This window comes from Coenobita brevimanus, chromosome 70 (assembly GCF_032717465.1).
Source record: "Coenobita brevimanus isolate Jiangsu-jjx chromosome 70, ASM3271746v2, whole genome shotgun sequence".
In the NCBI taxonomy this organism is placed as follows: Eukaryota; Metazoa; Arthropoda; class Malacostraca; order Decapoda; family Coenobitidae; genus Coenobita; species Coenobita brevimanus.
In genome coordinates, this window is record NC_137023.1 from 54,077,905 (window position 1) to 54,097,210 (window position 19,306).

At 41.1% G+C, this 19,306-nt stretch overlaps 1 protein-coding gene across 1 annotated transcript in view; it reads left to right on the top strand.

Moving 5' to 3' along the window:
• Window positions 1-19,306, top strand: part of LOC145406377 (lysophosphatidylserine lipase ABHD12-like) — a 38,403-nt gene that overhangs the window by 6,923 nt on the left and 12,174 nt on the right. Inside the window, exons 3-7 of the mRNA XM_080277542.1 lie at window positions 861-963; window positions 8,258-8,466; window positions 10,846-10,978; window positions 11,502-11,619; window positions 18,799-18,960. Of these exons, the coding sequence (XP_080133668.1) occupies window positions 861-963; window positions 8,258-8,466; window positions 10,846-10,978; window positions 11,502-11,619; window positions 18,799-18,960 (725 nt within the window). The remainder of the gene's footprint in view (window positions 1-860; window positions 964-8,257; window positions 8,467-10,845; window positions 10,979-11,501; window positions 11,620-18,798; window positions 18,961-19,306) is intronic.

A 19,306-nucleotide genomic window follows, 5' to 3' on the forward strand; every position in this document is an offset into this window, starting at 1 on the left:
TGCTTGCTTACCTAATTGTCTCCATATCATTTCTGAACTCTATAATACTCTCATGGTTGACAACTGTACTTGCCATTTCACTAGGCTTCCTTCTAAGTGATTTTACCACAACTGACAGCTTATCTGTTGTTGTGTCATTTTTGTTTAATTCCTTTACTAATTTTTCATTTTCTTCCTTCTGCATAATTCCTTCTTAATTTCATCCGTTTCACTTTGAAAAGTTTTTATCAGTTTATTCACTTTCTCTGCTAATTATTATGTTTCCATTTCAACCAGTTCTGGGTAGAGATCATCTTCCTGTTTTCTGGCTTTATACCTTTTCTTAACTCCTTCCATATTAACTTTACTAAAGATGGTGTTCATCTTGCGGTAATTCTTACTTAGAAAGATAACTTTTTCTTACAAGTTTGCATCTCCCTGTTACTCGCCTGGTGATAGATGTCACCCAGCTGATGATACGTTGTATCAGCGGATTCTTGCTTTAATTGGATGTATTCTATTATTTGGACAATACTTTTACTTATACTTGCTCTGCTGTATTAGAACATCACTTAGTTTAACCTAATACAGAGCTTGACTCGTATAAAAATACTATTTAGGTGTAACCAGTTGCGACCAAAGGTGGCCAGTGCAGAGTGAAGTGACGAATGTCCTCCCCCTCTCCCTCTCTTGTGGTGTGTGTGTGTGTGTAAGGAGACAGCAGTGTGGAGACTTTTATGTCTTGGCCATCCATTGTGGGAGAGTTCAAGGAAGGAGCAAAGGGCCAGTGGAACAGATAAAATAAACTATTCATGTATCTGTGATAGTCCCTCTTCTTCAGAGTGCTAACAGAGACATCCTTAATACTCTTATAATTTCAGTAAATGTTCCAAAGGTAGACTACGATCGGCCTGAAGAAGTTGGGTTGCCAGGGACACGCAACTTCTACCTACAGACTGAAGACAGAGTCAAGGTTGGGGTTTGGTAAGTTTGACTTTTAAGTCTTGTAGATATTCATGATGATAATGGTGATGATTATGATGATGATGATATAATTATTATTGTTATTAGTATTATTATTATTCATATTGTGATATTCACTTTCTTTCGTACCTTTTTTGCCTTGGGAATCCTTTGATGGTAGAGCTATGACAGAACCCCCAGGCTGGTTTGTTCTCCCACACCGCTTACTCTGTTTTTCACTCCTCTTCCTTCCTTCTCAGTCTTTATCTGTACCACATAAAAGCCATTCTCTTCCACCTCACTTTTAAGCACTTTCTTAAGCATTGTAACTTTGTGCATTCATTCATTTTTTTCATATCATCTCAGTGCATTTCTCACGATCCATTCATCGCTTTCACATTTTACCCCTAGCAATAATGAGGAGCCTACACATGGTGGTACTGAGTACTTAGGGTGGAACGTCCGCAGCATCCACCAAGGAATCAGATCTCCTCGTATTTCCTTGGATTTCGCTGTGGGAAGAACCCTGGTCCGACCTGAGTGAGGCTGCGTGTTCCTTAAATGTTATGTTTACTGTATCTGTTGGATGGCCCCAGAGAAATAGCTACTTACCTTTAGTCAGTGGTCTGCTCAGCCAGGCAGATCAGGGTTACTCAATAGCAACTGATTCCTGTAACCCTTTCTTCCAGTCCTCCATTCCAGAATACATTATACTCCTGATTATTCGGCATAAAAAGATCCAGAGGCCTGCTGGATACTATCAAAATACCGGGTTATGCAAAAGTCCTCCCTTGGGACCCCTAACCCCCAACCGTGTAACACTTATCCACTGTCTAACCCCTCAAAATGCTGTAAAACATCAAAAAACAGCTAACAGATGTTCCTATTAGTAAAATATTTTAATGTACTGTTAAGTACTCTGTAATTTTTTGTACAGAAGCAATTTCATGTTGACGATGGGGATAATATCAAAGTCCCCCAAGCCAAGAAACCTGTTTTCTTTCACCCAGCAATAGTGTAAAAACACATACATTTTAAACACTATAAATCATCAAAAAACAGCTAAAAGACGTCCCTAAAATTGAAATACTGTATGTACTGTACTGTGAAGTACAGGTACACTGTAATTTTCTGTACAGAAGCCCATTTCATGTTGATGATGATGATGATGATGATGGTGGTGGTTATTTAAAGACTTTGTTGGAGAATTAGTGCTACTCTTGGGTGTCTGACCTTTCCTCTCCTCCATCCTTCTTTCCTTCCGTCCTCTTCTGTCTTTCCTTCCTTCATTCATTCCTCATTCTTCTGCCTACAAGTGACTTTACGCTCCCTCTTCTGTCTTTCTTTCCTTCATTCTTTCCTCTTCCTTCTGCCTGTGGTGACTGTACACTGAGTGACAAGCCAAATGGTTTCCTGTACACCTGGAAACCATTGACGATGCAGAGTGGTAACTATATAACCAAAAATTTGGCACCTGGTGGTTTAGTGGGTAATTATAGTGCTCCAATTGGATTGGGCCAGTGAAGGTTTATATCCAAGGGATGGTTGGGTTTTATTGCTCACGTAATGTCACTCAGGGATGAGTGAGGCTGGTCACTCTCATCTTAAATGTCAGGACCAATTTGCCCAGCCCCGAGTTCTTAAACTCCTCATGGGGCAAAGTAGGATTGGATGATGAATGAAAAAATGGAGAATACTGTACAATAATGCCCAAAATTAACAATAATAACATTAAAAAAGACAGAGAAAACATCATTAAAATGAAGCATGCGTCACCGTACTGTATTGTACTGTATACTCCATACTATACTATCATCGTTCAAAATTCTAGCAGATAACTGTGCAACAGCCAAGCAGGGCAGTACTCCCAAGGTGGATGGAAAGCTGATGACAGGGAGATCTGGAACTCCCGTCTCATCAGCCCACGGGACCAGTTCCTGACCATCCCCCTTTGTTGAACTTTTTACGGTGTTTCAGTAACACAAACAACAAAACTAAAATGACTTCGAATAACCAAGCCTCGGAGTCCCCGGGGGGGGGGGGACCATAAATGCCCCCACCTTCTGCTCCTCTCCCAGTGACAACTCAACGAGCTGCCTGGAACCACTGTCTGACTCACTTCTTCATTTCTGCAACATTCGTGGTCTTTCCTCTAACTTGCTCTTTGTTGAACACCACCTCTCCTCCTCTAAACCTCACCTTCTCTTGTTAACTGAGACTTAACTGTCCGAGGCAGCTGATATCAAACCCTTTTCTATCCTTCTACTTTCTCTATACTCGTTCCAAAGCCGAAGTGCCTGTTGTTTGTACTTACACAGTGACTCATCTTGCTCTCATGTTCCTGAATTTGACTCTTCTGAATTCTTTGCTCTCTGGCTTTGGCTTTCCTGCCATTCTCTGACTAAATATATCTGTGCTGTTTACTTATCCCCTAATTCTGCTGACTATGAATAATTCTTCAACTATCTTCTACGATGGAACACATCCTAACCGTTCTTCTTTCTCTGAAATCTCCATCCTAGGAGATGTCAGTGATCACCAGCACGTTTGTCTCTCCTCTCATATCACTGATCCACCTGGTGAACATGTCTACATCTTTTCTGTATTTAATGACCTAGAGCAGCTTGTACAGCACCCTACCCATATCCCTGACTGCTTTGGAGAGAGTTCCAACATACTTGATGTCTTCCATACCACTAATCTTTCTGCTTACACTGTTAATCATTCCTCTCCGGTGGGCTCCTCCGATCACAACCTTATTACCTTAACCTGTCCTGTCGCTCCAGTATGCCTGTGGACCCTCCAAAGAAACATCGGTTGTGGCTCTTTGGAGCTGTTGATTGCGAGACCCTCAGGCAGTACAGTCAAGTCGCCTAAGGCGCAGCTAATTGGTTCTGGACCACGCCCATGCCATAGAAAACCGTGCCATACAAATAACTAAACCTATGGGTTTCACCCCACTTTTCCTCATTTTTCCCCACTTCACACTTGCACAAATCAAGCAATCAGTCAGTGCATGTATGACATGTAAGAATAAGCACAAAAAACAGGAGGGTGATCAGCCTTGTGTCTACTTGGGCAATACCACGGCTGCAGATTGAGCGAAAAAAATCTCGGCCAAGTAGACACAGATCAGCTGACCAACCAAAACATTAAAAATGGCGGAGGCTGCCTGGTCAAGCACTGATTGAAGAAGTTTATTTGATAAAAGCTTGTATGTTCAAGTGTCAACAAAACTCACATTTAACACATTAATAATCATTCTTATATACAGTATGAGATGATGATGATGATGGGAGGCATTATACTTCGTCTTAGCTCAGAGATAGGTGCTTCGTCACTAACCCATTCTTAACGGTTTTATGAACAAACCTATAAACTAGTCACAATACGTAAAGAATCTTTTAATGTTTCATTACTTAACACAATGAATCTGGTGAAGTTTAACCTCCTCATAAGAGTGAAAAAAGTCCACAGTTGGAGCACTTGTAATATGGAGCTGAAGTGGTCGCCATCTTCTTTTTTTCCTCATAAGAGTGAAAAAAGTCCACAGTTGGAGCACTTGTAGTATGTAGCTGAAGTGGTCGCCATCTTCTTTTTTTACAAACAGGGGAGTGCACCGCCAGGGGAGTTTGGCCGGGTGTTTCAAACCTTGCTGCGCACGCACCATAGGTAGTTTATGCGCGTGGTTCTTTTTTGGGGGGGGTCTGGCACCTTGCCCTGTCATAGAAAACTGTGGCATAGAAAACTGTGTCATAGAAAACTGTGGCATAGAAACTGTGCTTCTTTAATTTTCCCTGGAATGATTATTGTTTCTATGACCGGGAGTCATCTGAGTGTGCCATGCGCATTACGGAGGGTATTCTCTTGGGCATGGAAGCTCACATTCCTTTCTCATATCCTTTGACTAATGCAGAAAAAACTTTGGTTTAATCACACTTGTTCTAATGCTGTCCATAACAAAGAAAGGGCCTACAAAAGGTACTGGAGCCAACCCATCCCTGAATCACATCTTATGTTTCTGCCTGGAATCGTGCTAAGTCTGTTCTTCTTTCTGCTGAAAATAATCACATCTTTACTAAATGCTCTGAAATCTCCAGCTCAGATTCTTTCCACTCCTTCTGGCACCTTGCCAAAAACCTTTCTAACAACTTTACCTCGACATCCTTCCCTCCTCATTTCTACTTTGAAGGCTCTGTAGCTATGTCTTCTACTGATAAAGCAAATCTCTTCGCTCAGATTTTCTCCTCCAATTCCACCTTAGACGATTCTGGTGCTGTTCCTCCATCACTTCCCCCTCTGACTTCCTCATGGCTGACATTAGAATTTCTTCAGCTGATGTATTTTCTGCCATAACTGGCCTCAGTACTAACAAGGTATATGGGGCTGATGGGGTCCCTCCTCTTGTCCTCAAGAACTATGATTCTGTGCTTACACCCTGCCTAGGTAAACTCTTTCGCCATTGTCTATCAACTTGTACCTTTCCTTCTTGCTGGAAGTTTGCTCTCATTCAGCCAATCGCAAAGGAGGGTGACCATTCCCAATCCTCTAACTTTCTCTCAATTGCTTTAATATCCTCTGTCTTAAAAGTTTTCGAGTCTCTTCTTTAACAGGAAAATTTTAAAGCATCATTCCTATCACAGCCTTCTTTCTGATCGTCAGTATGGGTTCCGTCAGGGACGCTTCACTGGCGATCTTCTCACCTACCTTTCAGACTCCTGGTCATCCTCCGTTCAGGACTTTGCCAAAAGCTTTGCCATTGCACTTGACATCTCAAATGCTTTCGATTGAGTCTGGCACAGATCTTTAATTTCCAAACAGCCCTATTATGGTTTCTATTCTTCTAACTGTGCCTTCATCTATAGCTTCCTTTCTAGTCGTTCTATAGCTGATGTTGTAGATGGCCACCTTTCTTCTCCTAGATCTGTCAACAGTAGGGGTGTGGTGGTGGGTAGTGGGGGGCATGGGTGGTGGGTGGTGGGGGGTTGGGGGTGGAGAGGTTAGGGGTTAGGAGTGGTAGGGGGTGGTGGGGAGGGTTGGGGAGGCTGTGGAGAGAGTTGTGGGGGTTTGGGGGTAGGAGGGTGGGGGAGGTGGGGGGCATTGGGGGGTTGGGGTAGGGGATGGGGAAGGTGGTGGGTGGTGTTTGTTGGGGGGTTGTGGGGACAGAACAGCATATGCAGACACATTTTTTTTTTTTGGCCCTAGTACCCTTGGATTGCACATGCAGACACCCGACTTATAGGGGTTGATAATATCCAGCTCAGTACTGCATCATCCTTAAACATACTTGAGTTTCATTCTCTCAGGCCTTATCTTAGAAAGATATTATTACATCTCTTGTAAAATCTGCTTCCAAGAGATTAGGTGTGCTAAGCCAACTCTGTACCTTCATTACCCATGCACAGTTGTTGAATTTATACATGGGTTTTATTTGCCCCTGTGTAGAGTACAACTCTCATGTGTTGAGAGGCTCACCACATACAGTACAGCTCTTCTCAAAAGGGTGGAATCAAGGCTTTTCGTCTCAATAACTCTCCTCCTCTTACTGGCTCCCTTCAACCTCTGTCTCCTCACCACACTGTTGCATCTTTATCTCTTTTTCATCGCTACTTCAATAGTCACTGCTCCTTTGGTTTGTTTGCATCCCTCCACCTTTACGACGGGCACGTAGCGCCCTTCTAGCAACAAACTCTCATCCCTTTTCTGTCCACCTTTCTAATGCAAGAGTTGTCCATTACTCCCAGTCCTTCATTTATGGAATAGGTCAACTCTGGAACTGTCTCTCTCTGTCTATTTCCTAGTCTTTCAAATGCAGTGTGTCCAGGCATCTTGAAATGAATGGATCTTGAATTTAGCTCTCTTTTGTATTGTTTTCGTTTTTTCTTTGAAGGAATGGTTTGTGGGCTCCTGGCCTTTGGTTTGTTCTTTCTTGCATTAAAAAAAAAAAAGAAAAAAAAAAGAAAAAGAAAAAAAGCAACTTTCTTCTTGAAGTAACAAGGACAAACTTCACTTGGGAAGAAACAGTTGTCTAAATGATTTTATATTTTGTGTTAACTGTTCCCCTGTAGCATGATTCTGTTGCTTAGTAAACACATATTCTTCAACTCTTCTTGTTTAGTAACACAATATAATTGGTTTCTTTCCAATACACTTTAATTGGTGCCTTAACAGAAACCAACAGTCACTTGTACAGCACAGTAATGTACTGTACACATCAGAACACTGTAAGTTGTACTTTGAAGCCCATGCATGAGGAGAGGAATGTCAAAGAAGGTGAGGAATTCCGTGGTGAGAAAGGGTTGGGGGGGGGAGGGGAGTAGCAATACAATGTGTCAGAGAGCCACGGCAGCACTAGAAGGGCAGCCAGGTTTTGGAAGGAAACCCATTGCAACATTGCCACTTGATGAAAATAACATTTTGGAAGAGACGTGGAGTGTACTGTTGGCTCGTTTGTATATCGGCACCATAGCAGCGGAGGAATACAATGGAGAGTGAGAGAACATCCACCTTCCTGCTGCCTTCCTCAGCCAATCAAAACTTTTCTATCACCAACCACTGCACATCCCCATCAACACCCTGTGAGCTGCAGGGCCCACCAACCGTCAACCCTCCCTCCCTCCCTTTCATGTTATGGCACAGTATAACCCCATTCTTTTCGTGTACTGTACTGTATTTCTTTTATTTTCATTTTTTTGTGATTATGACTGGATGTTTGATGACAACAGCTGTCTCATGCTGGATAATAATATACATTTAGCAAGAAGAAAGAGTCGTTTATGCTGGATAAGGTCAAAAATGTTATGCTTATTGCAGGGTACCATATTAATTCATCCATTGGCTACGCCGGATAGTGTCGTATGCCAGGTAATGCGGAGACAGATAATTGGGAGTTTACTGTACACACTTGTAACCTTTAGCCTCTCTGTTTACTGTCCTGCAGCTGATTCTAAAAAAGGTCTTTTTTCACGGTCAACACAATTTTATTCCGAGAATGAGAGAGGATTAGATATTCGATGATTGGATGAATCAGTCATCAAGTCATTTATTGCCTCATCAGAAATGCAGGAGCCCAGGGCTAGGCTACTCTGTCCCAACATTAAGATGAGAGTGAGAAGTTGCCTACCCTAGAGCAGCATTATTCAAATAACAAAACCCAACCATCCGTTTGATTTAAATCCAGTTGGACCACCTTAACCCATTAGGTGACAAGGAATTCATTTGTTAGTTATGTGGCTGCAGCTTAATATAGTTAATAGTTATATGCTAGCTAAGTAACCCTGTAGAAGTTACATTTTTATATGTTTACTTGTTTCAGGCATGTCCTTCCAGAGTCATTAGTCTCCTCAGCCCCAAGTGAAACGTCACCAGAGAGTGACAGATGGTATGAGCAAAGCCTTGCAGACCACAGGCCTGTCATTTTGTACCTGCATGGCAACACATCCTCTCGTGCCACTGCTCACAGAATTGAACTATACAATGTTCTCAGAAAGATGGAGTATCATGTTGTGGCATTTGATTACAGAGGTATGGTATCATTTTTATTAAAACTTCTTTCATTTAAAATATTTTGGAGGCAACATAGAACGTCGATTCCTTGGTTATTGCACTTAACATTGTGCTTGATAATGGTTTTGCATGGTAATGAAAGCACAGAAACTATGGGATTTATCCTAATAGGTACAGTACAGAAACTATGGGATTTATCTTAATAGGTACAGTACCAGGCATTGCAAGTGCAAGCCCAAATTTTTCATTTTATGACAATTTAGATCCACTAAATACATATATACTGTTATGGTAAGTATCAGAAACACAGTAGGCATGATAAGATTAATAGACAGTAATGTAAAAGGCACAATAATGAAGAAACACATGCCATAGAGAGACCTGAGATGGGCTTGAGATAAGGGGTTCTGAGGCTAAGGGTGGAGAGTTAGTGGACTCCACCACCTGGGATTAATTTTTCAAGTAGAGCCTCATCTTTAAATTCTTCAGAGCCATCAGAAACTACAGATACTGCACCATCATTGTCAGCAGAAACCAGCTCAGGTGCACGATAACGATGTTTTTGTGCCGAAAACTGCGCTATAACAGCATGAGCGTAAATTTTCGTCTCAGTGATGACAAAAACTGCTATAACCAGGGGTTCACTGTATTCTTATTTATTCAATAATGGTATTAGCCTGTTGCCACTGACTGCTTAATTCAAAGACAGCTCAGCTTCTTGTAATTGGATGGATATTGCTGTTATACATGTACACAGTAATATGTTGAACACATTTTATAATCCAAATCCATTTGTTTGACATGGAATTCAGAATTACCTGCCCTAGGAACCCCCCCATTTTCTAGTATTATTTATGTGCAAATAATAGGCATAAATAGACTTCTTTTAAAATTTGTTGTTTCTTCTTTTGATGTCTTTTTTTCGATAATTAGATCATGAAATACAGTAGTGGGTATCAATAGCTAGTGGGAAATCAGAAATTAATAGCTCTACATCTTTAATTGAAATAGATTCTGGATAATAATAAAAATAAATGCTAGATAAATTGCAATACAGTAGGCTCGCCCAGTGCCCGAATCGCATTGTGCACGAGTGACCAATAATCGTAACAAAAAACCTTGAATACGCGAGTTTACCCCACAAAACACAAGGTAGAGGCAAGAAGTGGCTTAAAAACGCCATTTTCCATCAGTTACGCAACCCCCCCCCCACACAACGCGCCAATAGTGACCTAGAGGCTCATGGGGAAGGTGCTCAAGAGGAGTCTACAATAAGATATCGCCAATAACAGCTTCAATAGTAACGTTTTCGGCAATAACAGTAAGTTAGAATAGATAACCAGTTTCTATAATAATGATGTTTATTTCGTTAATACCAAGTTGTTATACTGCCAATACGTCCATAACAAGATGAGGAATGAAGCAAACAAGCAAGAAGAGATGAAGGAAATTGCCGAAAATGGGAGCAGTAGCGAGGAGAAGAGGGAGGATCCTCCCCTCACCACCTCCCCTGACTCGCCCACCACCGTCCTCCACTGCCCCACCTGACTCACCAGCTGCCTCCCTCTCCTCCTTCACAGCCCCACCTGACTCACCTGCTTCACCTGGCATACCTGCAACCCCCACCATAATGACTGTTGCTGCATTCTGGAAGAAATGTAACATTCAACAGGCCGTAAATTTCTTCGTCAAAGCCTGGAATAATACAACATTGGCAACCGTTAAACAAGCTTGGTGCGGCCGGGGTGGTGGCGGGGGCACTGTAAGTGCGTTGCCATGCCTCAGAGCTCTTGTTGTTTAAATCCATCAGGCCTCGTGTCTACTGTTGTTAAGGTGACTGCCCATATTTTTGTTATTGCAGCTATATCTGTAGTACAATGTCTGAAAAATTTGACCTTTTTTATGTCTCTAAGGGCCAAAAAATGTCCAGGTATGAGAGGGTACTGCCTATATGTAATTATTCCCATAAGATTATGTATTCCCAGTATGCGAATTCCCAGTGGGCGAGGTCGTGGACCGCCCATTCTCTCGCGCACTGTGCGAGCCTACTGTACTTTTGCATTACCGGCACCCAGTTTTGATCATTTAATATCTGTAATAATAAAGTACAATATAGTCATAAGAATACTAGTCATCCAATTGCTAAAATGTTAACAAGACTTTTGTTTGTCTAACAGTTCTTGCAGAATTTCATACAGTGAATATTATGTAACAATAAATATAATGTTAGATTACCCAGAAATCCCTGAATCATATGCAAAGTTTAAAAATTGAAGAAAAAAAAAAAAAGTGGTTTAAACCTTGTTTAAACCAATTTACCCTGGAAAGAGGTATTCATCTTTTTAGCATATGAAGGTGCAGTAATCATCAAGATACTGTATTCTGTTCCTCTTTCAGGGTATGCAGACTCCTCTTCTGTGCAGCCCAATGAGCCTGGGGTAGTCCATGATGCCAAGGTTGTGTACAGATACGTACAGGAACGTTGTGGAGCTTCACCCCTCTTTGTCTGGGGACACTCACTTGGCACGGGGTCAGTAGCTCACAGGGTGGGAGATTGTACCCATGATTTCCTATCCCATTTAATACATATATCTAATGAGAGCAAAAATCTATGACCAGGATCTCCCTACCATATGCAGAAATTAAGTTGGATGATGGTGTAAAAGGTTAGACAGTAAAAGTCTTCCAGTCCGAACACCAATACCCCAAGTTTCTCAAGGCAGAATTTTTCTAATTTTTCTGGTGTTTATATAAGGATTTATCCAGCTTGGACTTGCTCTTGGACATGAATGTATCTGCAACTATTCAGCTACACTTCTATGCATTTTCAGTGTCTAATAAAATAACCCATATCATGTTAAGTGTTTATTAATGATCATATACATATTTCTAATGTTTTCAAATGTCCCTCCCAGTAGTCCAAAAAAAACAATACAATAGTCCTGAAGACCCTTGGTCCCCTGCCTTTCGGATTACAGGACTTTTACTGTATATCCAATATGGCTAATTGTGTTGTTAAGAACAGGGTGTTAATTTATGTAATGTGGTGACAGGGTATCAACACATGCAGTAGGTGACCTGTGCCTAGAGGGAAACCATCCCACAGCACTTGTCCTTGAGTCCCCATTCAACAACATCAAGGATGAGATCAAATTTCACCCACTTTCTTCTGTAAGTATGCACATTCTTCCTTCTTTTTAGGTTTGACATGTTAGTAGATAGTAAAAGAAAAAAAAAAAAATGATTTTTAACAACTGTCTTTTTTTTTTCCTCACAGGTTTGAAAGCACTATGCTTCCTCTCTCATTACTCATTGCCACACACATGTGTTGTTAGTGAAAGCAATTTTTTATGAGACTGCCATCAGTTGAGGAGAGAGTTGTTGTACTTCTGCAGTGTTTGTAAACGTTTGAATCTGTTCCTAAAGACTGTAACATGCCTGCTCCTTGCAAAAGTCAGAACAGTCCAAAGCCAAACCCACTCCTTTGTGCAATGGCAGTAGCATAACCAGTGAGGTAAATCTGAAGTGTGCTCTTACACAATGTTTGACCATCTGTTTTGGCATTTGTTATTGGGAAAATTTCTAAGGGCAAACCCACTGCCTTGCTCAGTGACAGTACCGTAATGAATGACATAAATCGGAGGTGTGCTGTTACAAAAGCTCAACCATCTGTTTTGCCATTTTTTATTGGGAAAAGTAACAGTATTAGTAACTTTCCCAATACCAGTCCCGATATGTAAATACCATTTACAGGTCCTCCTCTACTTACGAATGGGTTATGTTCCGAGATGCTGCTTGTAAGTCAATTTTTTCGTAAGTCAAAAATGCATTTAGTAAGTCAGAAGTGCATTTAATACACCTAACCAACTGAACATCATTTCCTTGCCAAGCCTACCTTAAACATGCTTAGAATACTTACATTAGCCTACAGCAGGACAAATCATTAACACAAAGCCTGTTTTATAATAAAGTGTTGAATATCTCATTTATATATTGAATACTGTGCTGAGATCATTGATTGTGACAATCCAAGTTCACGTGTGATGGCTGCCTTCATGCTCAGCAGTTCTACTGAGTTTCATGTTAAAGGTAATTGCCTTCCTCTTTTTCTCACCAGTAGCAGGAGAGACAGGTGAGATTTTCATAGACATGGTGGATGCAAATAACACAACGTAGATACATGGGGTATCCAAGAAAAAGCTGACAACACAGAGCACGGAAGAGTAGGCCGCTTATACCAGCAAGCAGACTAGGTGGTTACGGCCTGGGACAATTCTCCATAAGACAGTTCCCTGTCAGTAGGCTAAGATTCTCAAACTTTCATGTTTATGTACATGTAACATGTGTAGGCTAGAAGGAAGAGGACAACGAGCGTTGACGTGAACAGCATCTTTATTACAAACGTTTCGACATTTAAAATGTCATCATCAGTGATCTAAAAAGGGGAAACAAAAAATCAAGTCAAAACACTAAAAACACAGTATTGTGTGTGGGTTCTTCAACCAAGCTAGTTAAGAAACAGCTCGACCTTGATTTCCTTGTATGATGCCTTTCCTAGATTTTTTTAGTTTTGAACTATACAAGAAAACTTTATATAATTCAGATCTCTATAAGTCTTCTGTGTTTCTTGACTTCCTTCTTTCCTCGTCCTTCTGCCTACGGGTGACTTTACACTCCCTCTTCTGTGTTTCTTTCCTTCCTTCTTTCCTCTTCCTTCTGCCTACGGGTGACTTTACATTCCCTCTTCTGTCTTTCTTTCCTTCCTTCTTTCCTCTTCCTTCTGCCTGTGGGTGACTTTACAGTGAGTGACAAGCCAAACTGTCTCCTGTACACCAGGAAACCATTCAACCATATTTTGGCACCTGGTGGTTTAGTGGGTAATTATTGCATTCCTATCAGATTGAGCCGGTGAAAATTTATATCTGAGGGGTGGTTGGGGTTGATTGCTCATGTATTGCCACTCAGGGATGGGTGAGGCTGGTCACTCTCATCTTAAATGTTGGGACCAACTGCCTAGCCCCGGGCTCCTATGTTCCTCATGGGGCAATGTAGGATTGGACGATGGATGGATATAATATCAAGTCCCAGGGACCCAAGCTGAGGGAGTTTTTTGTGAAAAGTGAGACAAATAAGTCCACTGAAAAAAAAGCCATTCTATTCATTGGACAAAAATTTGTAGAATAGGTACGGTTTTCTACCTAGCAAACCTCCTCTAACTATGCATGAGCTTGCAGTGTCTTACAGCACTTTGGCAGGTCCATTCTTTTAAGTACTATTCATTATTTTATTCAAAAAAACATGGAAAAATAAACTAAAGAATGAATCTTGAGCATATATTGGTGAACTGATGATTTGGAAAGAAATGTACAGTAGTATTATCAAGACTTCCTTGCTCGCACATCAGTTGTATATACAGCCATCACCCACCCATTTCTTCCTCATCTGCCGTCACTCCACCCCGTACTCGACACTCAGCTGTTATTCAGATAATAAAATAAATACGTAGGAATTGCAAGCCTTGTAATTTTTTCCACCAAAACAAACCTTCATTTCTGTCAGCTATATTTTCCCCTCCTTGCCTGTGCAAATGCATTTAAGAAGGATTTACTCATACAAAAAAGTGGATAACATCCTCTCTGACACCTTCAACTTCACAAGGATTAATTGCAAACCCATGGAAGAAGTTTAGAAGTCAAAATTGTGATTGAAGTTATCATCACAACTACAAATGGTCTCCACTTCCCTAAACTGACACGTGAATACTGTATTCTCTTTGGCTATGCATATGGCAACATCAAGACACACAAGCCAGGGTACCCCCTTCATCCCATCATTTCACAGATTCCAACTGCTACCATCTCCATAGCAAAGAAGTTAAACAAAATACTCACACCCTACGTACCTGCCAACCAGGGGTGCACCCAGGAATTTTCTAAGGGGGGAGGGCCCGTAGTGAGGTGAAGTCAGGTAATCCAATAATTACCGAGAGGTCACATGCAGGTTTAGTCAGAGAGCTGCTGGCTCATGTGTTACTCTTTGTTTGTACTTGCCAATTTTTCATGTTTTGCTGTTATCGAAATAAATATATATACATTTTTAAAGGACCCAGAGAGCTAAGGGGGGGCCCCCTCCCCCTCTGTGTGTGCCCCTGCTGCCAACCACTGCCTGACACCAGTTACCCAGTTCCTTGAGATTCTGAAGGAAGACAACATCATCGCATCTTTGGACATTGAGGGCCATTTTACCAATGTACCAGTGGACAGAACAATACAGTTCATCCTTGATGAAGTATATACTGTAGGTGTGAAGAGACTATTTCCTTGTAATGCCAGAAACCTGCCTCCGCACCCTGTTGGTACTTAGTACAGCTGGGCACTAAGTTTCGTGGCGTCCAGATTGGCGAAACGCACTTTCTCAGCAGTCATCAAATGTTCCTGTGATTGTGCATTTGTGACTAAAAAAAAAACGCACTCCCGCACTCTCCGGCACCACAGGTTTTGGATTCTCACCTTGGCGATGGCAGTGCCAACACTCAGTTTTGGCCTGTTTCCTGCACATGTTCAGTGTGTCCGCAAGGTTAGTGTTACACTCTCACGTTCTGGATTAGTAATTGATGGAAATATGTCATCTTTTGCTTCAAGTGGAGCTGGAGGTGGACCGGGTGATAGTGGAAGTGGTGTAAGAAGGCGTGAACCTGGAATGGCAAGCAGTAAAGGGAAGGCCAAGTGTGACTACTGCAAGGGGGTGAAAAAACATAAGTATGATGTTAAAAAATAAAATTGTGGCAGAAATGGAGACAGGTGCTTGTAACACTGAAATATACAAAATGTGTCAGAGTTTACTGTGCTTAGTATGCGAAAACAACTGAGTGAACTTAAAGCCACTCTAGCCTTTATGAAGAAGTATTTTGAACCAAGAGCCAGAGGTAGACGAATGAAAATGGTGACCGAGTCAGCTCAGATATGCTAGTGGTTGAACATTATCTGTTACAGTGGTTGAATAAAAGGACCCAGGAAGGCGTTAGTGTGTCACGGCCCGAAATTCAAAACCAAGCCTGCCTACTTTATTATGCAGTTGCAAAGAAACGTAACATTACTTCACCCCCAGAGTTCACTGCTTCACAGGGTTGGCAGCAATATTTTATAATGCTTTTGTTTTATTACTCATTTAATGTTACTTTATAATTTAATGCGTTAATAGCACCATTTCAGGTGACTTTAGAATCTGTTTAAAGTAGGAAATAAACTAGGGGTGAATTTTCTTATGGGTCTGGTCTCTGTTAGCTTATTTTTCATAAGGTCAATGCCCCAACTTTGGTGGAATCAACTTTAGTGGCACTTTTCACAGTCTCCATTAGTCATGAAACCTGGTGCTCTACTGTACTAAAAAGGCTCTCTTCACGTGCACCCCTCTCTTCCTTCCTTCCTTCCTCTTCTGTCTTTCTTTTCTTCATTCTTTCGTTTTCCTTCTGCCTATGGGTGACTCTACACTCCCCCTTCTATTTATTTTACTTTCCTTCATTCTTTCCTCTTCCTTCTGCCTATGTGTGACTGTGCACTGAGTGGCAAGCCAAATGGTACACCAGGAAACAATTTACTACGCCTGGTGGTAACCATATAGCTAAATTATGGCGTGTAGTGGTTTAGTGGTTAATTAAGGCGCTCCAGTCGGATTGAGCCTATGTAGGTTTATATCCAAGGGGTGGCCAGGGTTTCTTGCTCACGTATTGTCACTCAGGGATGAGTGAGGATGATCACCTTTCATCTTAAATGTCAGAACCAACTTGCCTAGCCCCAGGCTCCAATGCTCCTCATGGGGCAACATAGGATTGGATGATGGATGGATGGATGAAAGATGTACAGTATTTTCAGGCAGATGATAATGCAGCCCTCTAGGAGTCATGTTCAGACTTTTTTATGGGTACAACCGAGGCCACTTTAATGACCAACAACCATCCTTCAGTGTATTACTTCTCTGTCAGCGACATTTTTGTCAGAGTAAAGGACATTCAGTAACTTCAGATCCTCATACAGCACGTCATCGATGCCTCTGGTGTAAATATCACTTTCAAAGAGTCTACCCAAGGTGGCCTCCCATTCCTTGATGTCACAGTGACCCATGACTAGACTCACAACTGCAGTCTATGTAAAATCATCCAATAAAGGACAGTGTCACAACAGCAGAAGTCAGTGCCCTCAGTGATATTTGTGCTCCAACATCAGTGCCTACATCTGCTGTTCACTCACCCAGTGTTCCTCATGGAGCAGTGTTCATTCAGAGTTGGAAAGACTTAAGTTACATGACTTCTTGACTGCGGTGGGTATCAGAATGGAAGACGTGATAAAGAATGCAGTGCCCATTCTCTCTCTCTCTCAAAAAAAAAAAAAAAAAAAAAAAAATGTATCACCAAAATTACTGTACATGTCTACTGAAAATAAAACTCATGAGAGAATAATGAAAATTATAATTCATAAAAATGTCAAATGCACAGATCCTAATAAAAGTATCATGTAAATCATGTGATACCAAACCTGGAAAACCTTCCATCTATAACTCAAGAACTGCCCAGGCGTGAAAAGTACACCCATGTAAGACGACCACATCGTTTACTGACATACTTGCACAGATTAGACCTATGGGTCTCATACCTATGTAGGAGTGGTGAGGGCTAAATTGTCAAGGCATCTCACGTGTCACCTACAGAATGAATTGATGAAAAAAATCACTACAGAACTAGTCATAACACCTTTCTTACTTGTCAGCACCTAAAAATGGTACTGTACTGAAATAACTGTAATAAAAAGACCCACATAGACCCATATTTCTGGAAGCACTTTACATGTCTGAACTAAAACCTGCAATCAACTCACAGATAGAAAATTTAATCCTTCAGCTGCGTATAGCATTCTGGAAATGCCAATCAGCAGACTGCGTCGTACATTCCGGAAGAGCCGCATGAAATGTTGTGAAGTTTTGGTCATTTTTTGCACCTATTGCATGCTTATACATGATGAGTGGGTCACAGATCGTCATTGTGGAGTGTAATCTTTGTCTAATTAAAATGTTATCATGTTTGGTTAGGTATTAGAGGGTCAAAACACATGATGAAAACATGATTTTTTTTTAACTGGTTTTCCCACATTATGGACATAGGAAACATTCAGGGCCACCGCAGCCTAGTGGTTAATAATCCTTCCAACTTGCAAAACATCACAAACATTGGTGGCCTAACTCGTTCCATCAGTGAGATTGCCACACACCTTCCATCACATGCTCTTCGCCAACCAGTCACATAGTAGCACATGTTGGCATCCGCTGTATTAGGAGGTCTCACTCCACCTACCATCTAATTGGGCTGAAGTTGTTCCCAGGAATGAATGAAACATAACCAAGTACACTAACATTTGGACAACTATTCAGAAGTCTAAATTGAAATTAATGTAGCTTAGCCCAACGTATTGAAGGCATTGAGCAGAAATTAAATAATACAGAAACGGCAGTTGCATTCAACCTCATTTGCTTACAAGAAAATATCTTACCTGGCAATGAATATATATATATATATATATATATATATACTGTATTTAAATTTGGTGAAAGCCTTTGGCAAGGTACCCCACAAGCAACTAATGTGGAAATTGGAACACACAGGAGGACTGAAGGGGAACCTCTTAGAGTGGATGAGAGACTTCATGAGAGACAGACAAATGAGGATGGTAATAAAAGACAAGATGTCTGGATGGAGGGAAGTAACAAGTGGAGTCCCTCAGGGCTCAGTGTAAGCGCTCAAAAGTTCCTGATTTATGTAAACGATATGGTAGATGTAATGAACAGTAATGCAAGTCTGTTTGCTGATGATGCAAAGATCATGAGAAGAGTAGAAGTTGAAGAAGACTGTAAAATACTGTAGGAGAACCTGGATAGGATTCCTGATTGGTGCTGGATGTGGGAAATGAAATTCAGCCCATTTTAAGCTCACTTTAAATGATTGATTACATCTCATCACGACAAAACTATTTATGTCATTGTATTGCTATACTAGGCATCATCATAATGGTTGAATACCATATTTTGTACCGTCAGTATGATAATGTCATAGTGTTGTGCAGCCAATCACCATCACTTTTTCATACATGATAGAATTAGTGAGTGTACCCCCCCCCAACACCACCCTTATCTCCCCTCATTGGATGCCAGATGCAACCATCGGAGTTTAGAGAGTTTTGTCTGGAACTATACTTGATTCTGTAAGATTATGTATTGCTTTAGAGTGTTCTTGTTCACAAGTAACTGACCCATTTATGTCATTACAGAAATAGCAACTCAGTGTTCCTTTCTTCTTTCCCACAGATTTTCCGTAAGATGCCCAAGTTTGAGTGGCTGTTCCTGAGTCCACTGGCAGCCTCTGGCATTGATTTTCGAAGTGAAGATCATATTGCCTATGTAGCTGCCCCTGTCCTCATACTCCATGCAGAAGATGACTTAGTTGTACCATTTACACTGGGTAGAAAGGTAAGGTTTGGAGTTTCATTATATTTATCATTGTTATCTTACACTGTGTAATAACTGATCTTATCATCTCTGGTATCATATTAGAGTCAGAAAAATTCTCTTATTGTTTGAGTGTTTGTAAAAATATGTGAACCGCCATATTAGTTGGGTTGGGTTATTGTCAGTATCTTTTATTGGTTTTAATATTTCTTAGATATCTTTTTTTTTTTTTTCTGTTTTCAGCATCCTTACGTCCATAGCCTGTTTCACTCATCTTGCATTGCCTTGCTTTCACAATCACCCCCACCCCCACCAATCCAGAGCTCAGGTCTCTGATCTCATCACACAAAGTTCTTTATAGATCAGA